The sequence below is a fragment of the Aythya ferina genome (assembly GCF_964211825.1).
Source record: "Aythya ferina genome assembly, chromosome: 17".
Classification (NCBI taxonomy): Eukaryota; Metazoa; Chordata; class Aves; order Anseriformes; family Anatidae; genus Aythya; species Aythya ferina.
The window spans coordinates 13,111,144-13,136,594 of record NC_140316.1 but is presented as its reverse complement, the minus strand read 5'-3'; the positions used below and the strand labels follow the sequence as shown (position 1 = coordinate 13,136,594).

The 25,451-nt window shown below is 43.5% G+C and overlaps 1 protein-coding gene across 1 annotated transcript; it reads right to left on the bottom strand.

Annotated features, from left to right (window-relative positions):
* Window positions 1–259: 259 nt before the first annotated feature.
* LOC311446275 (P2X purinoceptor 7-like) lies at window positions 260–24,533 on the bottom strand. The gene is made up of 25 exons (XM_084539244.1): window positions 24,375–24,533; window positions 22,643–22,775; window positions 22,030–22,101; window positions 21,059–21,131; window positions 19,983–20,079; window positions 16,857–16,937; window positions 16,182–16,311; window positions 15,605–15,735; window positions 12,169–12,262; window positions 11,673–11,738; window positions 11,459–11,575; window positions 10,568–10,663; window positions 9,630–10,099; window positions 7,493–7,858; window positions 5,870–6,017; window positions 4,831–4,902; window positions 4,664–4,736; window positions 4,090–4,186; window positions 3,801–3,881; window positions 3,553–3,694; window positions 3,102–3,238; window positions 1,948–2,041; window positions 1,795–1,860; window positions 1,615–1,710; window positions 260–912 (listed from the first exon to the last, which is right to left on the bottom strand). Exons 1-25 carry the CDS (start codon window positions 24,497–24,499, stop codon window positions 880–882), a joined length of 3,090 nt encoding a protein of 1,029 aa, XP_084395370.1. The 5' UTR covers window positions 24,500–24,533; the 3' UTR covers window positions 260–879.
* Window positions 24,534–25,451: the final 918 nt, after the last annotated feature.

Here is a 25,451-nt window from a genome sequence, read left to right as displayed (position 1 = left end):
AACAGATTTTGCTGGTTGAAAAAGGAGTCTGAAAGCTCTTTCCTATGTTACTGGAGCCTGGTGCTGTACCATTACTGGGGATCTTGGGCAAGGAGGAGACAATGTGAATTATTTGTGGGCTATTCGTGTGCACAGACTGGAGAGCTGACTCTTGGCAAGACACCATTTGAGTTGTTATTCTCAGCTTGGTGCTCAGAGCAGCAGCAGGCAAATCAAGAATGAAACAAAAACAAAACCCAGCTTGCAGGACGCCAAGAGGGCTGATAGAAGTTAACATTTTATTAAAAAAGAAAGCAAATTTTAGCACAGTGGCACAACAAAACAGAAAACAGGACTTATAACCAGTAAACCACGTACCGTAGCACAAGGGAATGGGGCACTGCTTTATCTCAGTTGATGGCCACTGGAGCTTGGGGACAATTAAATAGAAGGAAGTCTCACCTAAACATCACCATCCCTCATGATGAGGAAAAGTGACCTGATAACTGCTCTCCTAAGGTTAGGCAACACATGCCAGGAGCCACGTTTGCTGTAAGGAAGAGCCTTTGCTGCTCTCTGCTACCACTGAGCTCAGGGAAAGGAGGACTGTTGAAATGACAATGACGTTATCCCAAGCTCATCTGTGCAGAGGTCTGGCACAAAACCACGAGGCTCTGTATGTGCTTAGTGCAGTTCACCTGGAAAGAACAGACAGATCCAGTTCTCCTCTCTGGGGGTTGGTTCTGGCTAGCAAAAGTTAGCAAGTAGTGAAGAACATCCCTTTCTTAGGTTTGTTCCCCCCTTCCTTCCAAGGAAGAGAGGGGCAGGTCTCACAGCAGGGTCAGGGAAACATTCACAGCGTCGGTTCACAGCAGCAGCTGGTGCTGCAGCAGCAGGAGATCAGGAGTCGGTTCCGTAGGTCTCGCCGTCTCCCTGCAAAGATCAGAGATTACGTTTATCTGCCAGAGAACTGTTCTTCCACTTCCTCTCACACAAAACCCTCTCTGCACAGGCGATCTATTCTCTGCTACTGGACTCAGACTTTACAGTGCCAGTGGCAGCAGGTCTTTTGACTCAGAAATCCTCCTTTTTCTGCACTGCCTACTGAGCACAGGGCTGCAGAGCACAGCTCTGCCCTCAGCACCAGCCAAGGAACCCCACCAGAGGCAAGAGGAGGGCTAAGTCCTACTGGCCTGATGGATCCTTTAGCTCCTGAAGGGGAGTGGAACTGGCCATCAGCAGCCTGGTTTCAGAAAACACCTGCCCAGGGGCTGTGTTTGCTTGCAGCAGGAGGAACCTCTAAAGGCTTTAGGGGGATTTGAAAGCAGCAGAACTGTCTGCAGCTTGTGGGAGGCAACTGCCAAGGATGGCAACCCAGAAGAGAGATGCAGTGGGAGCACAAGTTCTTGAACATACACTTCCCTCTCCGAGAGTGGTTGCCCAGGAAACACAATATTTTTTTCTAGTGCTTCTCCCCACAACAGCTCTGAAGTAAAAATGAGCTGCTCTGAGGACAAAGTTTCCTCACAGCTGTGGTGCAAAGCCTGTGTTTGATGTGGACTTTGTACATCCTGTTTCAGAATGCTTCCTCCTCTGATTCCACAGGCATCTCGCCCTGCTTTCATTGATGCTTACCATCTCATAATCCTCCACATATTTGTATTTCTTCTCCCGATAGTAGTATTTCTTCTTCATGCAGTTCAGGACAACAAGGTCGCATAGCACTGTAGCCTAGTGGAGATTGGAAGAATTTAAGGCAATGATCCTCAGAACTCAGCCACTAACCCAGAATTCAGTCCTAGTGCAGTCACTTACCACTCCAAACAGTGCTAAGCCAGAGCCAATGTTAATCATTGTAGGAATTACATCAAACTTTCCTGCCTGGAAGACAGTTACAAGGCTAAATATGTTTTTTCTGCGTCTCTGAAAGCCCTCACCCCACAACCTCCAGGAATGAAGTTGCCCTACCTTTCCAAACACTATGATATCAAAGCGGATTCCATAGGCTTTGACAAGTGTCCGTGATTCAATGCCACTGCTATCCTTGTAGTATTTTGCAAACCTAAAAAAAAAAAAAAAGATAGGTCAGAACTTAGCTGGAAATGTTGAGGATCCTTATGTGATTTTCATGCAGCATCCAGGTGTGTTCCCCATCCCAAAAGGATGGGCTAAACATTTGTACTTCCACAGATTAGTTTACATGCAAGCAAGCACATACAAGAGAAAAGCTCAGAAGAGGCAAGTTTAAAACTGCAGTTAGCACCAGCCCAGTCAGGAGACTTCTAAAGGATAGAGAAAGGAGGAAGTTAGGTGAGCAGAAGGACAGATAGGAAGAAATTCAGCTACACATGAGAATCAGCCCCTCACAGAGCAGGAGGCTGCAGGAGCACAGCAGCCACAAGAGGGCAGGGCCGGGAGCAGGCAGCGCGGGAGGCAGCAGAGCTCACAGCTCAGCTCGGCACACAAAGGCGGTTCCTTGTCCCACACAACGTGACTCGCACGCAAATGACACGGAAAAGGAATATGAACAAATAAGTGAGATTAGACTTACTCTGTCACATGGTTCACTAAGCCAGGAGGAAGCACAGAAGAGGGTAAAAGAGAACAGGAAGGATTGGTAAGGGCAGGCACCATGGTCTGCAATTAGCAAGAGCATCTCAGAGCCTGCACCAGCTGGGCCGCGATATCCTCCAGCCTGAATCATCTGACACCCCAATACCTGCAGGCCTGGCACCTCCCAAACACGGATGTGCTCTGTCTGCATGGCAGCAGCTTTACTGGTGGTACTGAACCCACCCATACCAACCAGCACCTGTACGTGGTGGTGTACGCCAGAAGGATGCTCCTGGTGCAGATCTGGTCTCTGACTGACAGAGACACCTTCTAGAGGCTAGTTTTTCCCTCACCTTGTACAGTGAAGGAGGCCCTTCAGCCTCCCACCCCCGTGCTCCCTGCCCCTTACATCTCACAGCACCAAAGAAAACCTCCAAGCAAGTTTTACAGCATCAGAGGAAGCCCAAGGACCAGCTGCAACTGCCAGAGGAGCGCAGGCAGCCTGCAACACTGTGCCAATGGCAGGCGGAGCCACGGGCACAGCAGGGTCCCTTCCATTGCCACGTTACCTGAAGTTGTACCCAGGTGAGACGGTGTGGGCAGTGTCCTTGTTGTCAAGGCGCCGGAAGGAATATTTCGGCACGCAGTAGGAAGCAGCTCTGTCAAGGTTGCAGTCCCAGTTGATCTGCAGCCCCATGACTCCACCCTGCAGAGCAGAGGAGAGGAGCTGGTGAGCAGTCCAAGAGCCTGAGTAGCCTAGCACAGGGCTCTGGGCCGAGCAGGACCCTGATCACTGGCTCATGGTGCACGCCCAGTCTTTCCCACTGCTACAGGAGAACATAGCCCCACCAAGGCACCCAAGGCCAAATGTTGCTAAGTAGAGCTGACTCTGCTCCCTCTGGCCAGGGCAGCTCTCCATTTTGCAGCTAATGCACGTCCCATGGCTCATGCCACCAGGCGGGGGGGATGATTACTTACTGCTCCTATCCTACACACCCGAGAGAAAGGTCTGCCAAATACCTCCACAGCCATCTCCTGGAAGTTCTGCCCTGCAGCTTCAACTATTTTCCCTAGGCGAAAGATAGGGCAGAAGGGATCTGTCTTGGAGTCATAGATGCAGTTCTTGAGGTAAGTGGAGTTGATAGTGGGGAGGATGTTTCGTCTATAGGGGAACAGAGAGAGGAGATCTGTTGCATCTTCTTCCGCTTCTCCAGCTCCCCTTTACTGTCCAGGAGGCCAGGCAGCACAACGCCTCGCACACTACTTACTTGGTGAAGTTGAATTTGGGATACCAAATATTGTTCTTCACCAGAATGGTGAAGTTCTCGGCTCCTTGCAGGAATGCTGGCCTGCAAAACAACAGAAAAAAATAAGTAAGTTTCATTTATATTTTCACATACAAGGTCTTCATCACTGCAGGGCCTTTGATGATAACCTCTTTAGCTTTTCCCAATAGTAATGCATAAGGAAACGCCATTGGTTGTGGCAGAAACCAGCTGTGCACTGCTGGCCTGCTCTCAGGAGGGCCACCACAGAGTAAGAAGACAGAGCTCTCACTTGGGTATGTGATAGTCATCCTCCACGGGGCACCATGCAAAGACTTCACAGGTCTTGATGCTGTCGTTGTAATTTACACATTTCCCAGTTTGGATGCCTGGAAAGACATGCACACGGAGACACTCCCAAGGAAAAGTAAAGAGGTAGTATTTGCCCTGTGATGTCTCCTCACTCTTTAAGGTGAAAGCAGTCTGCTTGGAAGGGAAGTGCCACTGTCTAATCCTCATTATTTTCCATTGCAACTTGTAGTACAATTTCAGAGAAAGAAGCGTTTTCCAAGTCAGATCCTCATCTATGCATGTGAAACTGCTTCATGGACTTAAGGTCTTGAAAAAGCTCTCACACTGTTTACTAACTCACCAAAGCACACATCCATCCAGTATCCACCCAACGCAGTTAAGCACATCTGCTCTTCCCTGGAAGAAAAATGTGAGCTTCCTTTTCAGTTCTCTTAGGTAGGAAAGAATGAGAACAAGGAGACTCAAGTGGAATGCTGCTTCCTTCACAGGAGAGTGGGCACAGCGCAGAGATATCACAACACAGAATGAAAGAGCCCTTGCAGCAAGTTTCCTACCATTGCTGTGGGTGCTGACATATCCTGGAACACAGCTGTTGTTCTTGCTGCACTCTGTTTTATCATCTGGAAGCTGGACAGGAACAACAATTAAACAAAACTCCAAAACCATCCCTCCCCACACTCCTGACCACACCACGTAGGATTAAAGCAGACCCTGTACCTACCTCTGGACATCGGCCCTGGGTCTGGTTTAGTGTGAATATCATGTTGGTCATGACAAACACGCTGTTCTCCTCCTGAGCATGCAAAGCAAGAAGGAAATTTAAGAGTGACAATACTATGCACAGCATATCCACGGCACTGCCCCAAATGTCAAAATGTCTTTACTGACAAAGCTGAGATGGTCCTGCAGAGGGGGCTTGCTAAAGGAGCAGGATCCCACGAATATCGCCTGATACCACTGCCTTTGGGCAGAGGAAGGAATGTGGGGCTAGCAACCCCTTCTGTCCTCCCACTTGGCCCCTCCTTTACAATATGAAAACAGATCACAGAGCTATTCTGGGAGTTACAAGGCATGACTAGGAATAAAAATCCAGCTGCAAGCTTGTTCACAACTCTCACTTTTTTTTTTTTTCCAGTATATCTACTGAATATTTGACCAGTCTTGGTTTGTTTCTGCAGTGAACACCACTTCCATTACTTTCAGATCTATATGAGTTGGGATCTGTTCTTTCCTCCTGCTCCATTAATATGCAAATACAATCACTCAGCCAAAAACTGGCTGGATACTATCACTTTCTGCACCACAACTGACGCAGACAGAGTGACCCACAACTAGCAGCTTGGCCACGTCTGCCAACCCTGAAGGCCACGTACTTCCCACACAGCGCAGATTCCTGCAGACACACCACCAATCAGTAACTACAGCAATACCTCCTGTTCAGTTCCGGATCAGATGAGTGGCAGGCTATTCCTTGGGCTTCTGCCAACAAATTATCTTTGAATTGTTTGCCTTTGAGAGTAAGAGGGAGGATGTGGTTATTGCCACAACTTTTTCCTTAAGTCTGCAAAATTATCCTTCATATGCATACACACACACACACACACTTTGCTTGAAACAAGCTTCCTAATCTGCTTTATTTGCTACATTCTCTTGTATAAAGGCCATGCTGGAGCAAAAGCTGCTCCAGACCTCAGTGGATTTTGGCAGAGCAGCAGCTGTTTCTTAGAAAACCCACCGTCTGCATGTGAAATGATTCATACCTGAGGAGGGATGACATAGTCAGCTACATCCCAGACCCTGGCTCCCAAGGAGGATGTGTTTGTCAGCGTTACTCCTTTCACCTTTGTGGTTACAGAACTGACCACAGAGTCTGTTTCCTGGTAGCCCTTCTCCCACACAAAGACCCAGCTGCAAGATAGGGATTGCAAGAAAAAAATAAAGAAATCAAACCACACAGCACACAACAAAAAACAGCTAAACATCATAAATTAGCACAGGCAGTGGGAATTTCACCTTTTTCCATGTGTAACCTGAAAAGGCAGGTCCATACAATTTCACAGTGTTTTGCTACAAAAGTCACAGGATCAGCCATCTCCCTTCTATTTTTTTTTTTAAGTGGTTTGGCAGTGTCTCATTACTGCATAATTGTATGTATGTCCTCCCACTCCCACAGGTGAAGATCAGTTCACAAGAGGGGAAGCAGCACAGGGCTCTGCCATGGTCTCCACTACAATCGCCAAGCAAACGTCACTTTGACTCGGGACAGTCAGGATGGCCCTTTCTGCTGTATAGGTGGTGGGTCAGGCCCTTTGGCTCTGGTCCACACCATCTATTTTTGGCTTTTTATTTAGGTATTAAACGAGAATAGGATGAAGTTTCCTTTCACCAGCTGTGTGCAGGAATGAGAAAGAGACAGAGAGTACGCTGCAGAAACCCCCTGTTAGTGAGAGGTGTAAGGATGCAACTCTCAGGATAACCAGTTCATGACTTTTCCCAACTACATGCCTTAAATAATTACAGTTTTCAGGTTTCCACTGGCACTTACTGTAAAAGCTATACACTCACATCCTTTGCTGCCAGTGAAGGATCCATCTCCTCAAAAAACATTTCAGGACAACTGGGAATTAGGTTAACTTTTACAGCTTACACTGATATTTCATATATTCTCAGACTGCAGCAATCCACACACAAAGCACAATCTTTGCTCCTGTGACCAGGAGGGGCTGCCCTGGTTTTTCCTTGCTCCTAGGGATGGGGCCACACTGCAGGGGTATTTCCTGTCAGTAAAACATTGACCTGCTGCCTCTCTCTCATGGCGCGCTGTCCACCACCTGGTTGCCAGGTCTTTCCTCACAACACAACGCTCTTTGCCTCGTGCGAGCGTTTATATGTTATAAAATGCTACCTGGGACCTAGCGACAGGTGGGAGGGAAAGCCACCAACCCCTCTCCAAACTTTACGCCATTTACGTCCTTCTGAAAAGTGATTTGAAGCAGCCAAGACCCAGTTACCGTCACCAACAGGCACACATCTGCCCTATTCCTTGAGCTCACCCCACATTTCTTCCCCCAAAACGCCTCTATCCCACACATTTCTTCCCCCAAAACGCCCCTATCCCACACGCTCCCTCTTCTCAGGCACGACCCCAGCCCTCCCCTCAGCGCCCCGGGGGTCGCTTCCCGCCTCCCAGCGCCTCCCTGACAGAACCGGGGACCCGGGCAGCCGCCGGCTCCTTCCCCTCAGCCCCGGGGAGCCTCCGCCTTTAGGGCAGCCCCAAACCGACCCCTGCTGCCCCCTCAGCCCCTCGGGACTCCCATGAGGAGCCTCCCGCCCTCCTCCCTCACAGCAGCCCGCCTCCCTCAACGCCCAAGCCCCCGGCTCACCCGATCACGTAGGCGAGGATGGCGAGCTGCACCCCGCGGTTGACAAGCCCCACTTTGCGGCTGCGGATCAGGACGATGCGGGGGGTGTCGTACTCGAAGAGAAAACTCTGCACGGCCCCGCACCACACCATGGCGGCGGCCGGGAAGGACGGGCGGGCTGCCCGCCGCCCTCCGGCCCCACACGGCGGGCAGAGGGCGCCGCCGCCCCGCCGCGGAGCCACAGCGCCCCGAGCAGCCCGGAGAGCGCCGCGGCAGCCCCCGGGGCTCGGAGCGGCTCCCGGCGCTTCCCCAGCTCCTTCCCCGCCCGTTCTCCACAAGCTGCCTGCCAGCCGCCCCTGCGGCCTCTCCCCGGGCTGTTTTCGGCAGGGTTAAGGGGGTGCCCCGCGGCCCTGAGCCCTGTGGGGCGCCCCGGGATGAGCCGGGGCAACGCTCTGCCCACAGGCTCCCCTCAGCTACCCCGGCAGGGCAGCGGGGGTGGCCTGGGGCCTAAAAATGCGTGTTAAAAGAAAGAACCGGGCACTTGTGGGTCCTGTTTTTTTTTTTTTTTTTTTTTTTTTTTTTTTTTTTTTTTTTTTTTTTTTTTCTGGTTTGTTTGTTTTTCCACACTCCTCGTTGTTAGCAAGGTTACGGGGAAAGAAAGTAGCAGGCAAAGAATTAGATGAAGAGAGCTCACCAAGTGGCGGTGGGGTTTTCAGACATTGCAAAATCATTGAAGAGATTCTAACTCAACTAGTAAAAATGCTCTGTTTATTACAAAGCCAGTTAAAAGTGACAGGAGAAAAAGGGGGGGGGGGTATTAAAGAAAAACGTACATGAGAAAAGTGAAAAGAACTTAAAAATCACAGTTTTAAGTGAATATCCATTGTAATTCTTCCAAAAGGAAAGATAGCGCACGTGTCAGAACAGGAATGCATTCATGCCAACTGTAATCTTTTCTCACTCTAGATATATAAAATGATGCAATGTGAATGTTAATACAATTAATGTATATTACAACTGAAGATAGAAATATAGCTGACAATCTCCCAGCCATATATCCCAAAATGTATGTTGGGAATTGAAACGGCAAACTGCTGGTTTAGCTCGGAGAGAACAAAGCTTAGTTGAAAGGAGTGCAAAATATACACGTTACAATCCTTCTCACCCTGTTTCTACAAAAATAGAACATGGCCAAGTACAACAAAAAGAAAGAACTGAAAAGGTGTTGGAGCACTGATTAATCTACCCTAAATTTGCTGTTCCTTGGCTGTGGCCTTATGCATCACTGTAAAAAGCAACTTGCACTGTGCTGCATGCAGTAGGAGGAGGTGTAGGAGGCAAGGCCTGTTAGAAGCTAAGAGCAAACAGGAGGACAAAGACTAACATTAAAATTCAATGAATATGAATGAAATGCCTGAAAATATTAGACAAAGATGGTAAAAGTACTTTCCACTGTAATTCCCGGTTTAAGGTAAAAGGACCAATACAAAGAGAACAGCTGGGCTTTTCAGAAAATGCTTTCTCTGTGCCACTGAAATCTAAAATAAGCCTGTTTAATCTGGACAGACTGTCAGGCCTTTAACAGCGAGTTATGAAAATGCATACTCACTGGCCTCCTTCCAGAACCTCTGATCCAGAGCTGCAGCAAGGTGGTGAGGCTAGGGGAGAGAAATGCTCAGGACTACATCTTCAACTGATCTCTCTTTTGGGCTTCCTTCTTTCAGGGGTCATGCTTTTAGATGGTTCTTGGCTCCATCTTATTTTCAGGGTGCTGGTCATCTCCTCACTCATCTGGGAGTCTGGCATACGCCAAAGCAAAGACAGGAGACCTGGAACCTCTCACTAAAACGTAGCCTTAAGAGTTCACCCCAGAGGCTACATTTCTAAACCACACAGGGTGAGTCACAGAGCGAAACAAAGGGAGAAGTACGTACTTCAGCTCAAGGTACTTGTTCCTCTAAGTCAAACAGTAGGCAACAGTCCCTCTCTAATGACAATATACAACAATTCAGCTGCACAGCAAAGATTTTGGGAAGTCACACACTTTCTTTTTCTTCTTCTTTTACACGTATCAAAAAAAAAAAAAATCCTATGAAAGAAATCAAAGGTTAAATGCCCACGGTAAGCCACAGCATGAGCTCAAGTTGTGCTGCTTCCTCATTCTATCTTAAAACCAGTATAGTTGCCATCTGCTTTAGGATAAGTACTTCTAATCACCCCTCTGCAGCAACTTGGGATGACAGCTCTGTCTTCCAACTCAAAAGAGCCAAAACGCCAGTGAACATACTGCTTGTAAGCAGCATGACGTAGCTGATTGCTGGTATTGTCACCTTTCAGGTCCAGAAAGGGGTCTTCGTAGAGAAGGGCTTTATTCAGGGTTTCTTTAGACAGCACCAGCTTCTTAAACCAATAGGTGGTTGTGATGCACGGCCCATCTGTGCTGCGGCAGCAGAGCTGCTCGTGGAACTTCTGCGTCAGATTGCATTGGCCACAGCAGCACCACTTGGGGCACTTCGGAGAACGGGTGCTTTGCATTAGCCAACTAAGCTGAGATTCTTCAGTGTCATGGTTCTCCCTGGGCTCCTTGGTGAAGAAGCTGCAAGGATCACTGAATTTCACAGGGTGATTCTGCAAAGCAATTCCCAACATAAATTAGATGATAAAGCATTGCTGCTGTTTCATCCATCTGCAGAGAGAATTTACAACAGTGATCCTCACCACTGGGTCTTTCATTTGACACAGCACAATAAGTATAATGATGATAGATCAGCAGATCTGGAGGAGGATTATCTTTCTGTGTTGCCAACGCCCACCCTTGCAAAATCGAATTGACACCTTACAAGTTGTTTCAACACCAACACACTCCCACTAGCACATGCCCACTACAGGAAAGCAGCAGTTTTTAGCTGACTCTAGAAAATACATCCTCTGGTCACAGGACTTACTAACTTTAGGGGGGCAATAGGAATCCATTTTTAGTCCCTCAGGATCTAATCTAGAAATATGGGGAAGGGGAAATCCAAATCAGTTTGAAATGACATTCCTCAGTTCTCCTTTCTGAAGAGGGAATCCCGAAGGTTAAGTGTCTGCCTTTACCTCAAAAATGCTGCCTTCAGCATACTGCAAGCTTGTTTTCAGAGGCTTCTTTATCAAAATAACATGTGGCTTATCAACATAGGACACAAGCATCACCTGTACAGCAGAAGAAATGAGCACTGTCAGCTGGAATAGTTACCTAGAAAGCTGGGGATATAGCACAGTTTTGCAGTCTGTATGCTGACAACAGTTCCCTGCAACTGTGTGCTGCAAGAGTAGATGTATCCCAGTATCTGGGATAGCAAGGACATGGGCAGCAGCAGGGACAGACAAAGCTAAGAGGAAGAGAGGTTATGGAACTAACTGTAGCTAACTGCAGGAGTGCGGTTGTGCAGGGCCTTTATGTGGAGAGTTCATCTTTGCCTTTCTTTAAAAAACGTGTGTCTAAAATGCTGGGGAATTAGCAGGTGTACCCAAGAGTAATAACTGGTAATGCCTTGAAAAAGAGGAAGAGGAAATTCAGGTTGGCAGGGAAGAGCCTTTGAGCAAAGCCTTCTTTGTAGATAACCCTTCTGTGACCTCCTTCCCCTATTTTAAAGGGTCACTACTCCCAGCGTGTTTCTCTGATAGAGATGGTGTTGCTCTGCTCTGCCAATGATCTATGTGCAGAGCCCACTGCAGCCATGCAGTGCACAGCTCCATAGAAGCTACCTGGAGATTCTCTGGCATGAAAAGGAGGAGGCAGTTCCCTTTGCCAACTCCTTTATGCACTGGATCCCACAATCCCTCTCACAAAAATCTCTGATCTCCTAAATCCACAACTGCAGGCTGCACGCAGGGTGCAGAAGAACAAAGCCCAAGCAGTGAAGCAGGAATGAACCACACAGCAATTACGAAGGGTTTGATCTGTGGCATTTGTGTGTCTACTGAACAGCAATTTGCATTCTTTACCTGTTTTGGCTCCAGCACAGTCTCATACTTCTTCCTGATTATATTATCACAGAATGGTATTTTGCAGCAGCAGGAGCAATTGTATAAGAAAAAAAAGATTTCAATGGCAGTAAAAGCCTGCATAAGAAAGAAAAGCAAGTAGTGATTCCACTTTCTTAATGAGACTGGAGTTCTCCAGAACTGGCTCTATTAACACAAAAACCAAGTCTCTCACCAAACCAAAATAGGTGATTGTGGATCCAATGAATGTGAAGAGTTCAACACTTCCAAATTTTCCACCCTAAAGGAAGCATAAAAGAATATCTGGGTAGCAAGATCTATAACCACTCACTCATCTGAATGCCAGTTCTCTTTTTGTCCTTTCACAATGATTCATCCATCCAATCCCAAGATTACATAAACTATCTCTAACACTTTGCAGGGGAAAATAAACAAATTGAGAGGGAAACAGCGGTGACACACAAGGTTCATGATAGACAAGATACCTGTTATTCTTTGTCTAAACAACAACCCTGTCTCTCTCAACCCTGCTATTTCATTCTCAGCTTTGTTCTCCTATGCCAATTGAGTTTAGATCTACTAATCTGACATGACTTCCATTCCAGAATGATGGACAGAAGAGGGGAAAGGGGAATATGGCAGACGTAGGGCTAAAGAAATGGTAAGTTTTTTTCTCTCCTCCCTCCACAAAGAAAAACAATTGCATTTACTGTGCCAAAGACGAGGATATCAAACCGTATTCCATAGACTCTGAAAAGTGTTCGCTGCTCCTTTCCATTTAGTAGCTTGTAGTACCTTGCAAATCTGCAAAAGAACAAATGAAGATCAGTGTGGCTTCCCTAGGGAATACAATGATACAACGGTGCAGAACACAAAAGGGGGTGTAGTTTCTTTTGCCTTCTTCCTTACAGCCTTCTGAAATGCTGGAAGAAGCATTCAGGAACAGTTCATGAAGCCAGCTTCATCGCTGGCAGTCTAAACTAAATTAATCCACATGTATGTAGAGATTTAAGCAAATTAAAAATCTAGCTAAGGTCCAAGGAGTGTTTTGCTGTCACCGTTCAAATCAGAACCTAAAGCTACAGAGAGAAGTTCAACCATGGGTAAAGCAGTTAGAAAACCCTAGCAAGAATATGTGAGGAACTGGCAATGGCAAAAGTGTCCATGTTCTTAAGTCTTTTAATGCTACATTTTCCACTACCTGCTCTGAACTCCTGAGGACACTTCAGCATGCTGGATTATCACTCATTTCCAACTCCTTAAGCAGCAGAGAGTGCCAAGAATCACATGGGCCTTTATGAACTTCCAGTTTCTTATTCTATCAACAACATGACCCTCCTGATGCACAGCTCACATCAGCTTATGGATAAATAAACAGTCACAGAGCATGCAACAATGAGATCTTTTTCAAGCCTGACAATGAAAAGCTGGCAGTACAGACAAAATCATTACATTAAACTGAAAGACTTACTAAAACACACAATGGCACTAATTCTCAGCTACTGAAAACAATACCGTATGTCTTTTGCCTCAGACTTGCTGTCAGGATTTAAAATGCTGTGTTGTTCTTGACTGGTTTACTTGAGTGATCTCTAAATCCTCTTCTCCTTCATTTAGATAAATAATTTGAATTGCAATTTGCTGAGCTAAAGGGCTGCAAGGTTAGTTCCGTGGGTGTCAGATACTCACAGATCACTCTGTCATTGTTAATCAAAGTTTGTTTTTATAGTTGGCTGCCTGTTCTACTACAAGAAGAGTAACTGTGTTTAAGAGGATATGTCTAGCATAAATACTATCAGCTTAGCCTTCTGATTTCCAGTGTCTTGGTTTACTCATTCAGATTATAGAGACAACTAAAGAAGAAATACTTTTTCCTCCTTTTTTTACTCTTTGGGTTCAGTCCCTGCAGCTCTGCTTTGCCATCTTGATGCTAATGAACCAGCCCAGAGCAAGCTTTTACTTGATTCCACTCTGTATTTCGCATTCCCTTTGCATTCTACTCCAAGCTAAGTTTGTCAGACTTTTAGACTACTCTTAATCAGTTTCCTAGATCATTTGCTTCTCATTCACAGAGATACGATTTAAAATTCTCTGAAGGAAAGTCACTCAGAAAAACACAGCATAATGTGTTCTGCTTTCTTCTTGCTTGCACAGATATGAAATACCCTTTTTGCTTGTGCTGAATGGTTCCAAAGTCTGTGACCAATGCATGTTTTACCAGCCAGCTCTTAGCCTCCAAAGCTTGCAGGTCATTTAGGCTTTATTTTAAAGTTTTCCTAACTGTTTTCAGGATCAGAGGTTTTCTCTAGCCCTCATGGTAGAGGTTATTTCATATTTCTTCTTGATGGCATACAAGCTTTCTTCTCTGTAACAGCTTTGTGCTCAGAGATGACCTGTTGGGAGCTTTCTTGACCACCGTCTGAAGCTTTGTTCCCTTGCACCTCAAGTAGTTATTTTCTTTTAGAAGGCTTACATCTTCCCATTCAAGTCTATCACAAAATTTCCTCTGGAACTGGGCTAAAAGCAATAGGACTCCATGCAGACAGGTTATAACCTGCCCAGAGTCCCCATCTGGACTGCAGGGGAAGCAGCGTTCTATAACCTGTTTCTTAGGGTCTTTTCAAAGTTTTCTTCTGCTACTGATCTCTGCTAGCTTTGGGATGCTTGGCTGGATGGACCTCTGATCTGATAGTATGTTACATTCTTATGAAATGCCACACTGATGAATAAAAGTTTTCTTGAAATATATTTATTGTAGGATCATTTCCTTTGGGTAATTCTACTGAAATCAGCAGCCGTTTATACAGGTTTGCATACACTAGCTCAACACTGTGACATAGTTTGTGCACATTCTTCCCTGAAACACCCATGGCTGTTTTAAATGGTATTGTGTTCAAACTATTCATCATCCTTCAACTTTCACTGTTTTCACTTTTTGAATTGCTGCACAGACCTACTCTGCACCTCTTTTTTAAATTTTGCAGACATCACAGAATGGCTTTCTTTTGCCAATAAAACCCCTTGATTAACAGCTGTAGAATCAGGCCATCTGGATGTTGTCTGGTATCCTGTACACTCTCCCAGCAGGCTTGCCTGTGTTCTCAGATGAAGCTCACTTCCTGGATACTAAAGTTTTACTTCCTTTCAGCACACATTTCAACTGCACCACAGCAAAATAATCTTTCCACTGGTATTTTGATGCTTAAAAAACAGGATTTCGGGCAAACCCATTCTTGGCATTTTGACCCTAGCTGTTAATCTGATACTAATATCCTCAAAACTACTCCAGTCTTCCTCCAAAAGCCTAAGAAATCCCCTTTGCCTGCAGAAGTCTATTGAATAGAAACATCGCTGGCCTCAGCCTTGTAGAGCTGTCCCACTTTTAACTTGTGTTCTCCCCCATCTCCTGTCTGTGGTTGTCAGCTGAGAGGGAACACCTATTTGTTCCTTGTTTGCACAGCTCCAGCAGAACTCAGCTTTGACGTATATTGGCAGCTCTTTGACAGCTCAGACACTCATGCTAGCATCACCGACATATGAAAACCCACGATAATAACCAAAGTCAAAAAGTGCCGTTACACAAAAATTTTGTCCTAGATCTGAGGGATAACTTCAATTTTAAACACGCTGATATGCATTTGATAAATTGTGTAACTATTTAGAACTAGAGTCACAACAAGATTTTTTGTCAGAATTTTTCGTAGGTCTGCTGTATGAACACAGAACCAAATGCTCTAATTTACTTTTAAATAAATCTTGATTCAGTGAACTGTAGGGTTACCCAGATGTTAGCAAAACATTTTATTTTATTTTATTGCCTCAGGAAACTCAAAAATTTAGGTAGTTTAAAGCTTCAATTGCCATATGGTGGAAGCTGCCCAAACTATTTTCTGTGTTAGCTCCCAGAACACTTGTGGAAAATTTCTAGGCCTTTCAACACAGAAATAAAACCTCCTACCATACAACCATGCTTACCTGGAAAATGACCATGATGATACAACTGCAGTAACTGCAAGTTAAGGACATGAGTACTGAAGCAAAGCAGAATCAAATGTTCAGTTGTTCCAAGCTGTCATCCTCCATACCTCATCACATCTTCGCTTCAACTCAGAAAACACCTTACTTGCTTCATCTAACATTTTTTACCTGAAGCTGAAACCAGGGTATTGGGTTCTTGTTTTGTCATCAAGGCGGCGGAAACCATACTCTGGACTGCAGTAGTAAGACCAGCTGTCTAAGTTACAGTCCCATTTAATTTCAATGGCAATTATTCCTCCCTAGGAACAGAAAAAGTAAGTGTGAGGACTAGTGTGATTGCTGCCTTTGCTGAACTTTTTAATGCCAAACATAAGCCACTATTTGTGCCAGTCCGACTTTTGGATAATTTTTTCCTGAAGTAACATGATTTATGATGTGCTTTGGTAGAATTGAAAGATGATCATGAGTGACAGCCTTATTTAGGGCCTGTTTAAATGAAAGGTGGTACAAGGGCCTCTACAAGCTACAGTAATACAAACCAAATAGTGTCAACTCTGTCAACGCAGGTTTCATCCTGTGAGATGGTAAATACATTTATTTTTTAAAATGTGAGGCTATGTTGGTTCTCAAACAACCTGTTTCTAAACCTAGAACACTTCCGTTATATGGCAGTCAGCAAAATATTCAGGAAGAAAAAGAAAGAAGTTTCCACACTGAGCATAAAAAAGAAAGTAGTATCACAGACCTTTACTGCCACCTCTGAAAAGTTCTCTTTTGCTTCCTGAAGGATATCTCCCAGACGGAATATTGGGCAGAGAGGGGAAGTTATCTTGTTGAATGTGCAGGAAGAATTGAAATTTGGTGAAATATTTTGTCTGTGAAGAACACATAGAGTTGTTTAAAATTAAAAACAAAAGCTGGAGCAGCTATGAATACAGCTAAGGGACTTCACTCTTAATAGAAGCTGTGTTAAATGTGCTCAGATTGTACTTACATGAGCTTTTGTTTTCACATCTACCAGATCTATATTTCCCTAAGTGAGATCTACAAATCAAGATGAATTCTTTACTCTTTGAATATATCACAGGCAAAATTTACCTGAGTAAACTAAATATTTTCACTTTATAATCTGGACCACACACCTGTTACATTGTACTTTAGTCGTTTTAGCCCAACATAAACCAGTATATCTGAACGAGCGATTTTATTGTCCTGTGCCTGGGAGGCTGTGATCCCAAGCTCTTCTATTTCTCTTGGTTCCTGAAGAATTAATAGGACTAGAGACTTAACAGCTGTTGCTCATGCAGATAAAGCCCTGAAGACAGCCTTTCTGAGTAAAGAAGGTGCCAATTTACACAATCTTTTCTTTAGAGCACAACCACTCACTCTTCAGAAAGCATTTGGGAATGTTTGCACTTACACGGTGTAATTAAATTTTGGGAAGTGAATGTTGTTCTTTATTAGCACTGTGAAGTCTTCAGAACTCCTCAGAACAGCAGGCCTAGAAGAGAAACATCAAATGAAGTAACTTCTTGTACTTAAATGCATCATTTAATGCTATGCTAATTTATTACCTGGAAAATTGTCAGTAGGAAGAAGATTTTGCTGAGAAAGAGATTGAAAAGCAGAGTTAAGTGACTCAGGGAACCAAGAAAGATAAAGGTCATTCTCTTAGTTTTAGATATAAATTGTTCTCTCCCTCTTGCTCTTGCTTGTGTGGGCTGAGCCTAAATGTGTGCTACGTGCAGCTAAAATATGAGCTCACAAGACTTCTCATATAACTCTTGCTACAGAATAGTAGTAAGAGCTTATACCATTTGACAGCTGATTATTTCTGCACAATGACAAAGGCAGTTTCATTGCTGGTCTCCGCAGACAGGTGGCCATTTATGCCAGAGCTGCACAGCTAGTAAGAATATAAGAATGAGCCATGCTCTTATTCCTAGAGGATGTCTCTGGAAGTCAGGTGTCAATCACATCATCAAAGGCTGTTCTGCCTTTCTAGAAGATACCAGTTCAAGGGCTTACCCTGCAGACTGTGCGGAGACAGTGGTTTGTGTCACTAAATATGTTGGTGAACTGCAAACACCATGGGAAGCAGGCTGCCAGTCCTACCCTTCCTCAAAAGTCATCTCTCTGAAGCTAATGTGGCAGGAAAGAAGGCACTTCTCTACAAGTTGCCAGCTGAGTAACCTTGGCCTAGATTGCATGAGACAATCTCTGCTACACCCCAGGACTTGCCTGGGCTATAGAAGAGTAACAGATGCAATTTTTAGCAGTATATGTCGTGCACAGGGACAGTGCTGGACTGGAATATTCGCACAGCTCCGTTTTGAAAATGAGTCAGGAAAATTTTAATTTTCATCAGGACAGCCATTCCAAGGGGTGTAAACAGTCTTCAAAGCAGTCATCCATATCAAGGACAATGCTTCTAAGCATGCAGTATTTTTCCTATCATTGCACTTTGAGCAATGCCTCTGCATCAGAGATCTGTGATGACTAGAAGCACATTAGTTGGGTGACAGTTTCCATGAAGGACATCTCACAGCATCTCCTAAACAAAGTCAATGAATGAGAGACACGGCTGCAAACCAATTTAATACTTGCAGATACTATCTGGACATAAGAGCTTCTGAAGAATTTCAGTGTATAACAGTCAAGACATGAATAATGTATGTTAACTGTTAAAGAGCTAAAAATGAATGAACCTATAACGTGGAAGTGTCTGCAACTCATCCACTGGGAGGCATCTGAAATCTGATCCAAAGATGTTCTGGAAAACGTGGTGTAAACACCTATCCTTGGGCCAGCTAATCTGACAGCTGTGCCCTGTCTGAGGCAGAAATGAACAATCAAAAATAAAAGAATCTTCTTGCCAAAATGCAATAGCTTTGTTTGGCTCCTTTGTTCAGCTCCAGCCATAACTAACGGGAAGGAAAAGGAGTACTCCTGTATAGCTCATGAAACTTATCTTTCAAAAGAATTTGGACAATAAAGACAATCATGGGTGTAACCAAAACCCAACATTGCTCCCTCAGTATCTCAACCAGACGGCAAAACTTCCTGGGCTCTGACCTTTCTCTTATATATTGTTCTGGTAGCAAACAAACACTCAGCTTTGCTATTTAGCAATTCCTCCTTTTTTCCTTGCCAATGAAAATTGTGAAGGAACATTTTACATCAGAGGTTTGGATCAAACCTCTCATCCATTATTTTTGGTCCCTGGTAGTGATCAACTACTGGCACTGTAGAGGACGATTAGGAAACAAGACAGAATGTGTCAACTGTACAATGTAATAAACGACAAAATTCCCTTTGGAACACACGGCAGTAAGCCTACACAACACGACATTTGGAAGTGACTGGCAGTCACTGAGACTTTATCAAAAAAATCCTAAGATTCCAATAGCTCAGGAAGCTCATGCATATCTTTCCAGGATGCTGTATGAACAGTAATATCCTTCCTGTTTCTGGGTAGAGCCTTTTTTCGGATCACAGCTCTGTCTGCAAAAGTAATGGCACTTCCTTTAAAGAGCTGAAAAAATCTCAAAGTTGCTGCAGGAAGTGTTGTGAGCCCTGGATGGAACCTGGCAGTGGAAAAACTTCTCAGTCTCTGGCAATAAGAAAAGATGGGATATATACACAGAATCATGCTTGTTATCTTTTAAAAGCAGTGACTTAATGGAAGTGGTAATTGACCTGGTTTCTTACATGTATATTTCAAAAGCTGGTTGAGAGAAGCTAAAATTGATTACTCATCCACTCTAAGTCTTAGAGCGTAATTTCCAGCATCTCTGTAGAAATCAAAACGATTATAAAATTTCTTCATGCTTTGGCTAATACAGAAAGAAAATGGACCAGTTTCTTCTTGGAACACTGCACACTTATGCGATTACAGAGCAAGATGGCCACAGGGCTCCTCCATTCCACTCTCTGGGTCACAGCAACATTGTTCCCCAGAGCCTTTTTCCTCCAGTTTTCTTCAGCTCACTATTATGTATTGCCAGCATTTCATCACCTGTCTAGAAAGGGTGAAGATCCTGTTCTTCAGTCTGGAGAGGACCCCCAAATGCTACTGTGCAGCACAGACAACCAATCCAGTGCTACTGTTCTGAGTGGTGGAAGCAACCTTGCTGTGGTAAATGCACCCATAAGGAGCTTCTACACCCCAAAGCACTGAGCCTGTCAGAAGAGAACCCCAAGTCAGGAAACCTATCTCACACTTTCCTTGACATTTGAATTCATGATCTAAATGCCTCTAGTGAACTCAAAATGAGCCTGTGACATCTAAAATTGTTTTTCTGGAAGCTGTATGACGTTACAAACTGGAGGCTCCGGCTTCACTGCACAATCAGCAGGACAATTGTAGAAGGAATTCATTTAGATAGAGTAAGCATTAACAGTATGGCTATGAAGAAAATAGCTGTTTTACATGAGATCTGTACGTGCCTGAGCAAAGTGATTATCCTAAAATTGTATGACTCTGTCAAAGCAAATCCTTTATTTTTTTCACAAAAAAAAAAAAAAAGGTATATTTTTTACTTACACAGGGGGGTGTTCCTCCATTGGCACAGGGCACCATGCCATGATCTCACAGGTTTTAAGAGTTGCATTATACTGCACACATCTTCCTGTCTGAACTCCTGTAGAGAAAGCAGCTCTTATTCAGCAAACACGAGTTTTGCACCATATAGAGAGTTTCCACATGGCAGTGGATTCCTCCTCAAATATAAAGCAGAGATTTTGACATTATAAATTCTTGCAGCTTTCTGTTCAGGACCAAATCATGGTCCTGCCACACATCATCAATCCTTATTTAGCCCTTTACTTGAGTCAACAATACTTGCTGTTGTTTGGACTGAGGATGAAGTACTTTCCTGCAAGGTTTTACATGAAGTTACATATCTGAGTCTTGGTATAAACTGAGAAATTAGCTGTTTCAGTCAACTGAATTAATTAACAATTAATAAGCAATAATAATTAATAAGCAATTAACAAGTTTAATTCAACAACATAAGCAAATTAAACAAGGATATAAAGGTAAGCAGAAAAACTTAATTCTTTCTATATTCCTGGAGAGTCAGCATTTTTTGTGAGTGCCCTGTCTTTACCAGCTAAAGCGCTAATTCAGCCAGATGCCTGAATTCAGGAATCCCAGCACTACAAACAACTCACATAGCTGATGAAAACTGTAAGATGTCTTCTGGACAACTGGCCCTCAAAAAAGGACAGATGTCATTGTCTCATTCTGAGAACTAATTATCATGGGGATGTTACAGACCCTTCAAAAAGATCCTGTAGTCACTCCCCTTGCTGAGCAGTCACGAACTTCAATGGGAGTGACTGGGAGTCTTAATTCACATCACGGTCTGCACTCCTCTTCACATTTGCCCTTCCTCTGCTCCCTTTCACTGTTTTTCTTTTTAGAAAGGGCATATACAAAATGGTAAGAACTCTGTTTTGTCATTTCAAAAATAGGTTATCAGATATCTCTCAGGATTCTGTATTGTTCTACTGCAATTCTTCTCCAAGTTGGAACTTGTACGTTCTGCACTGGTCAATAATGCAACAGAAGGTAGTACCCACAAACAATATTTAAATCTGAAAATGCCATTTACCTACCATTACTGTGGACATCTGCACTCCCTTTTTCACAGGACTTGTCTGTAGAGCAGATAGCTTTGGCAAAGGGAGCCTGAAAAAATGACATAAAAGAGCAATATAAATATATTCCTCTCCAAACCTATGTAAAAAGTCTTTCTTAACTTCAATGCAAAAATAGTAAATAATGAGAAAATAATGCAGAGAAAGTATAATCCTTACTTATTATTATGCTTATAACTAGCACAAGGCTAAGCTAGCTGAAAAAAAAAAAAGGAAAACAAAATATTTTTCTCGCTTATAATAACACTTTCCTTTATTATGTCCTTTCCTGTTTTGTGTACTCTTTTCTGTACTACTAGGTGCAATAAATCTAATACTGGACTATTTCTTTGTTTACTAACAGCTCCATAAACTTTTGCCAGTTAAAGTCAACTTGTGTTTAGGAACTACTCTGCAAAGTCCCACTTCTAGGCCAGGCAGATGAATGAAGAGGAGAGCTGCAGCTGACTACCACATCTGGGCTACAGAAAGGAAGGAAGGGAACACGTAGGAATGAGCGACAGCAAGAGCACCATTCCAGCAGAGAAGCCTGATAGCACTTCTCTAACTCTGTCATCCCTTCAGGTTTTTCTCAAGACCAGCAGCAAAGCCAGCGAAGCTACACCGGCCTGAATGTCACCACTTCCTGAAAGCGATGCAGGTACATTTGGCAAGGTCATTGCTACAAGGCAAAGTCACAACTGACAACTGAATCCCCAAGAAACACCAGAGTAGAGGAAAGAAATGGAGCAATTAAAATAGATTTTGCATTCTTTCTGTTGAGATACAAGCATTAAAAGCAGCAGTATTTGCTTGCACAGGATGGTCCCAAGGACAGTCCGCTCTTTTACATCAACGTTAATATTTGCTCCTAACTACTGTCTATTTGTATTCAATACCATCATCCTAAATATAAATTACCAAAACAAAATATAAATGTATATATTTACCTCAGGGCATCTGCCTTGAAGCTGGTTTTCTGTCTGAATGACGTTGGTCATCACGAAAAAAGAATCTCTCGACTACACGGAGAAAAGAAAATGAATCTTACTGAAATTTCACAGACTTGTTTCAGACCTCAGTCACTCCAGATCATTACCTGGAAGGACTGTGAGGCTGTTTCTGCTCTACCACCCCCTTAACAGACATTAAAATTCAATCTGGCTTAAACAGGAAAAGCCAGGGACATCATCAGGGCATAAATGAGCAACCAGGGCAAAAAGGCCCTGATTTTTTATTTTTTAATCTGGCATTGCAGCCAAGAAAAACATGCTGGCACTAACTAGTAATGATACTACTGCGTTTAGTACCACTATACTGGAATAAATCTGTTGATTTTGTAAAAATTCATAACAAATAGCACCACAGAATTATCATAAAAGAGGATAATCTTTTTCCTTGTACCGGGGAAGAAAGGGTAGATTTGGTTTCGTAGACTGCTGTCTCACTTGTAAAGTCTCCTTTAATGTTGCTGCTCATTCCAGGAGAGACATATCAGGAAAAAAAAAACACAGATGTACCAACAGAAGTTGAATATTATGCTGACATTAAATTAAGACTTGCCTGCATTGGTATGGCATATTCTGCTGTATCCCAGATCCTGCTGACTGCATGAGCCACTCCCTTCACACTAGTGCGAACTGAGCTGGTAACTTCTTCCTTCTCCTGATAGCGCTTGTGAGCGATGAGGGTGTAACTGGCCAGATTAAACAGAAAGAACAGGTACACTCATAAAAATAAAATTGGGTCAGTTTTTTTTGTATCATTTTTGGACAAAATGCAAAGCAAGATAATAAGTCAAGCATTTTCAAGTAACTGAGAGCCTTTTGCTGTGAGACTGATGCATCAACTGGGCCAAAGTTTCCCTTGGATTCACCTTTGCAATGTTCATCTTTGTCAGGAATGAGTTCAAATACACACAGAGAATTTCTATTTTCACCACTTAAATGCTATAGACAGCATTAGGTCACATCCTGGTTCTTCAGATGCCATTTGTGAAACACCAACTAACTGCAAGGGGGCTTAATGTCATCCAAAAACTTTTGCCCATGGTGCATTACTCTACTTAGACTTTGACCTTTTGTGTCACAAACAGTAGTGTCCTCTCTATATTTGGGATTTATATATATTTTTTTGGGGGGTGGAGAGCTTAAAATACTTAGTCTTTAACTTTCCAGAGTGAGTACTCTTGCATGTCATTCTGATAGCTTTAAAAATCTTGTCCTAATGCTTTTACTTCCTCGTGCATTGTGTGTGTTAATAATAGAAAGTCATCTCTGTTTTTATGCTGACAGGGAAGTCATTTCACTCATCTAATTCATGAAAGAACTGACAACTTTGAAAACTATTGTATGTTCAGAAGGTACTTTCCTCTCTACATAAAAGTACCATAAAAGGCTTTATTTGACAAACAAACTGGCTGCATAGCCACAGGAGCCAGCACCATTTCAGTTTAACAACAGACTCTTCTGGAGGGAATAAAAGTTTCTGAAGGACAGAAACCGAAAGCAACCGATCAATGCTCCTCCATTTATAGTGTCTATTATAACAGTGTTTCAGCCTTTTCCTTCAGGAGAACTGTACTTTGGGATAATCATGCGTTTGGAAATTGGCAGTAGGAGCCCAGGTCTGAGCAGCAGTAGGTGCCTGCATTTCCTGCCGAATTGATTCTTACTGAGATTGCGATCAGTGTGCTCAATGTCCTGGCGTGTTGCCCTCCCATAAGAAAGAAACCAACCATCTAAATTTGCAGACTTTGTTCAGCAAAGACTTATCACTGAAAACAGCCCTACTTTGGGAGCAAAGAGGAAAATCTGCCCTTTAGAGGCAATTACTGCATATTCCTAGAACACCTTATTGTTTTTGAAATCTGCTTCAAGGGCTAATTGCCTATTTCATCTGTTAGGTGTATCTAACCCTAGATAGGAGACTCCGGAACAAGATCTAATCTCAGAAACACTGGTGTAAATCTGAGATTTTTAGTGCAGGTAGTGTGGTTTTAATAGAACAAAAATGAGAACCACACAGCAATAAATGAAACTGAAAGCATTTGTTAGTAGAAACCCAGCTCTGTCCTAGTAACCCCACCCTGTTAAGTAACCTCCTGTGCCCAACTCCCACCACCAGGTTCCCACTGCCACATCCATCTTCCAAGAACAGCCCAACACCAGAACAATGGTCTTGAGTTGCTGCCACAGAGCTCAAAGCACTAAAAGCCACGTTGCAAGCCAGACAACCTGCGAAACAAGCAACATTTCTTAGTGTACAACACCGTGTCCCATCACCCTGCACTTACCAAATATATATGGCAATAACTACATAAATGAACCACTTCGCACATACACATCCAACGCTCCGAAAGCGGATCGATTTTGGAGAGTCATAGTGAAATGGATCCTTCAGACAGCCACACGAGACCATTGCTGACACTTCCTTTGAGAATGAAATTTCTAAAAGCTGCAACTGGTTGGTGCTGTCTTTTTCCACTACTGCATCCTTCTCAAGCCACACCACTTAAAGGTACAGGCAGAAACCTATGGGAGTACTGGGGTTCCCCAGGCCTTCTACAGAAAGGCAGGTAGTGGATCAAGGACTGATATTAATCACAACTAATATAAAGAAATGGCAGACAGGATGCCAAACACCTTCTTTACCTGTCCAGAGAAGGAAAAGGACAAATTAACCTGTTTTAGTTTTATAAAATAAGGCGAATTCCACTAAAAAGCAGTCTGACTCAGCCTGTTGACAGAAAAACAAGCTCTTTGCAGCCACCCACGTTTATGTACGACAAAGACAGTTTTCAGAGAGGGAAGATTTTTTGAATTCCCTTCAACTGAGTACCCCTAGTGTAAATTTATGAATTCAGACTTTTTTCAAAGAGAAAAGTCAAAATGCCAGATGCATTAATGCTGCTAGTATGGTCCCCAGCTAGCCCAGCTTTCTACAGTTAAAAAGTTCTGGTTTGGAAAAAAATGAGAGAATTTCCTGCTAAGTTCTCAAGTCCTACTTGTTCAATGTCTGGGGGAGAATTTCCTTTCACTGAATCAATCCAGACATCAAGCCTGACTTTGAAAGCTCCGTGAAGCAGTAAATACTTTCAAGCCCCTGACCTGACTTGAAGAAGGATGGGAAGCTTTTATATTGCTTAAAAGGCTTGATTCTTCTGTGTGAATTCAACACTTTTTTTTTTTTTTTTTTTTTTTTTCAAAATGCTTCAGCAGGAACAGGATTAGGGTTCACATTAAATTTGGAACAACTACCGTGGATCAAACCGCGGGACTGTTAGCACCGGACACTTATTTTGTCTCCAAGAATGGCCATAAATAGATGCCTAGGGAAGAACGTAAGGACCAAGAAAGCAAAAAAATGATTC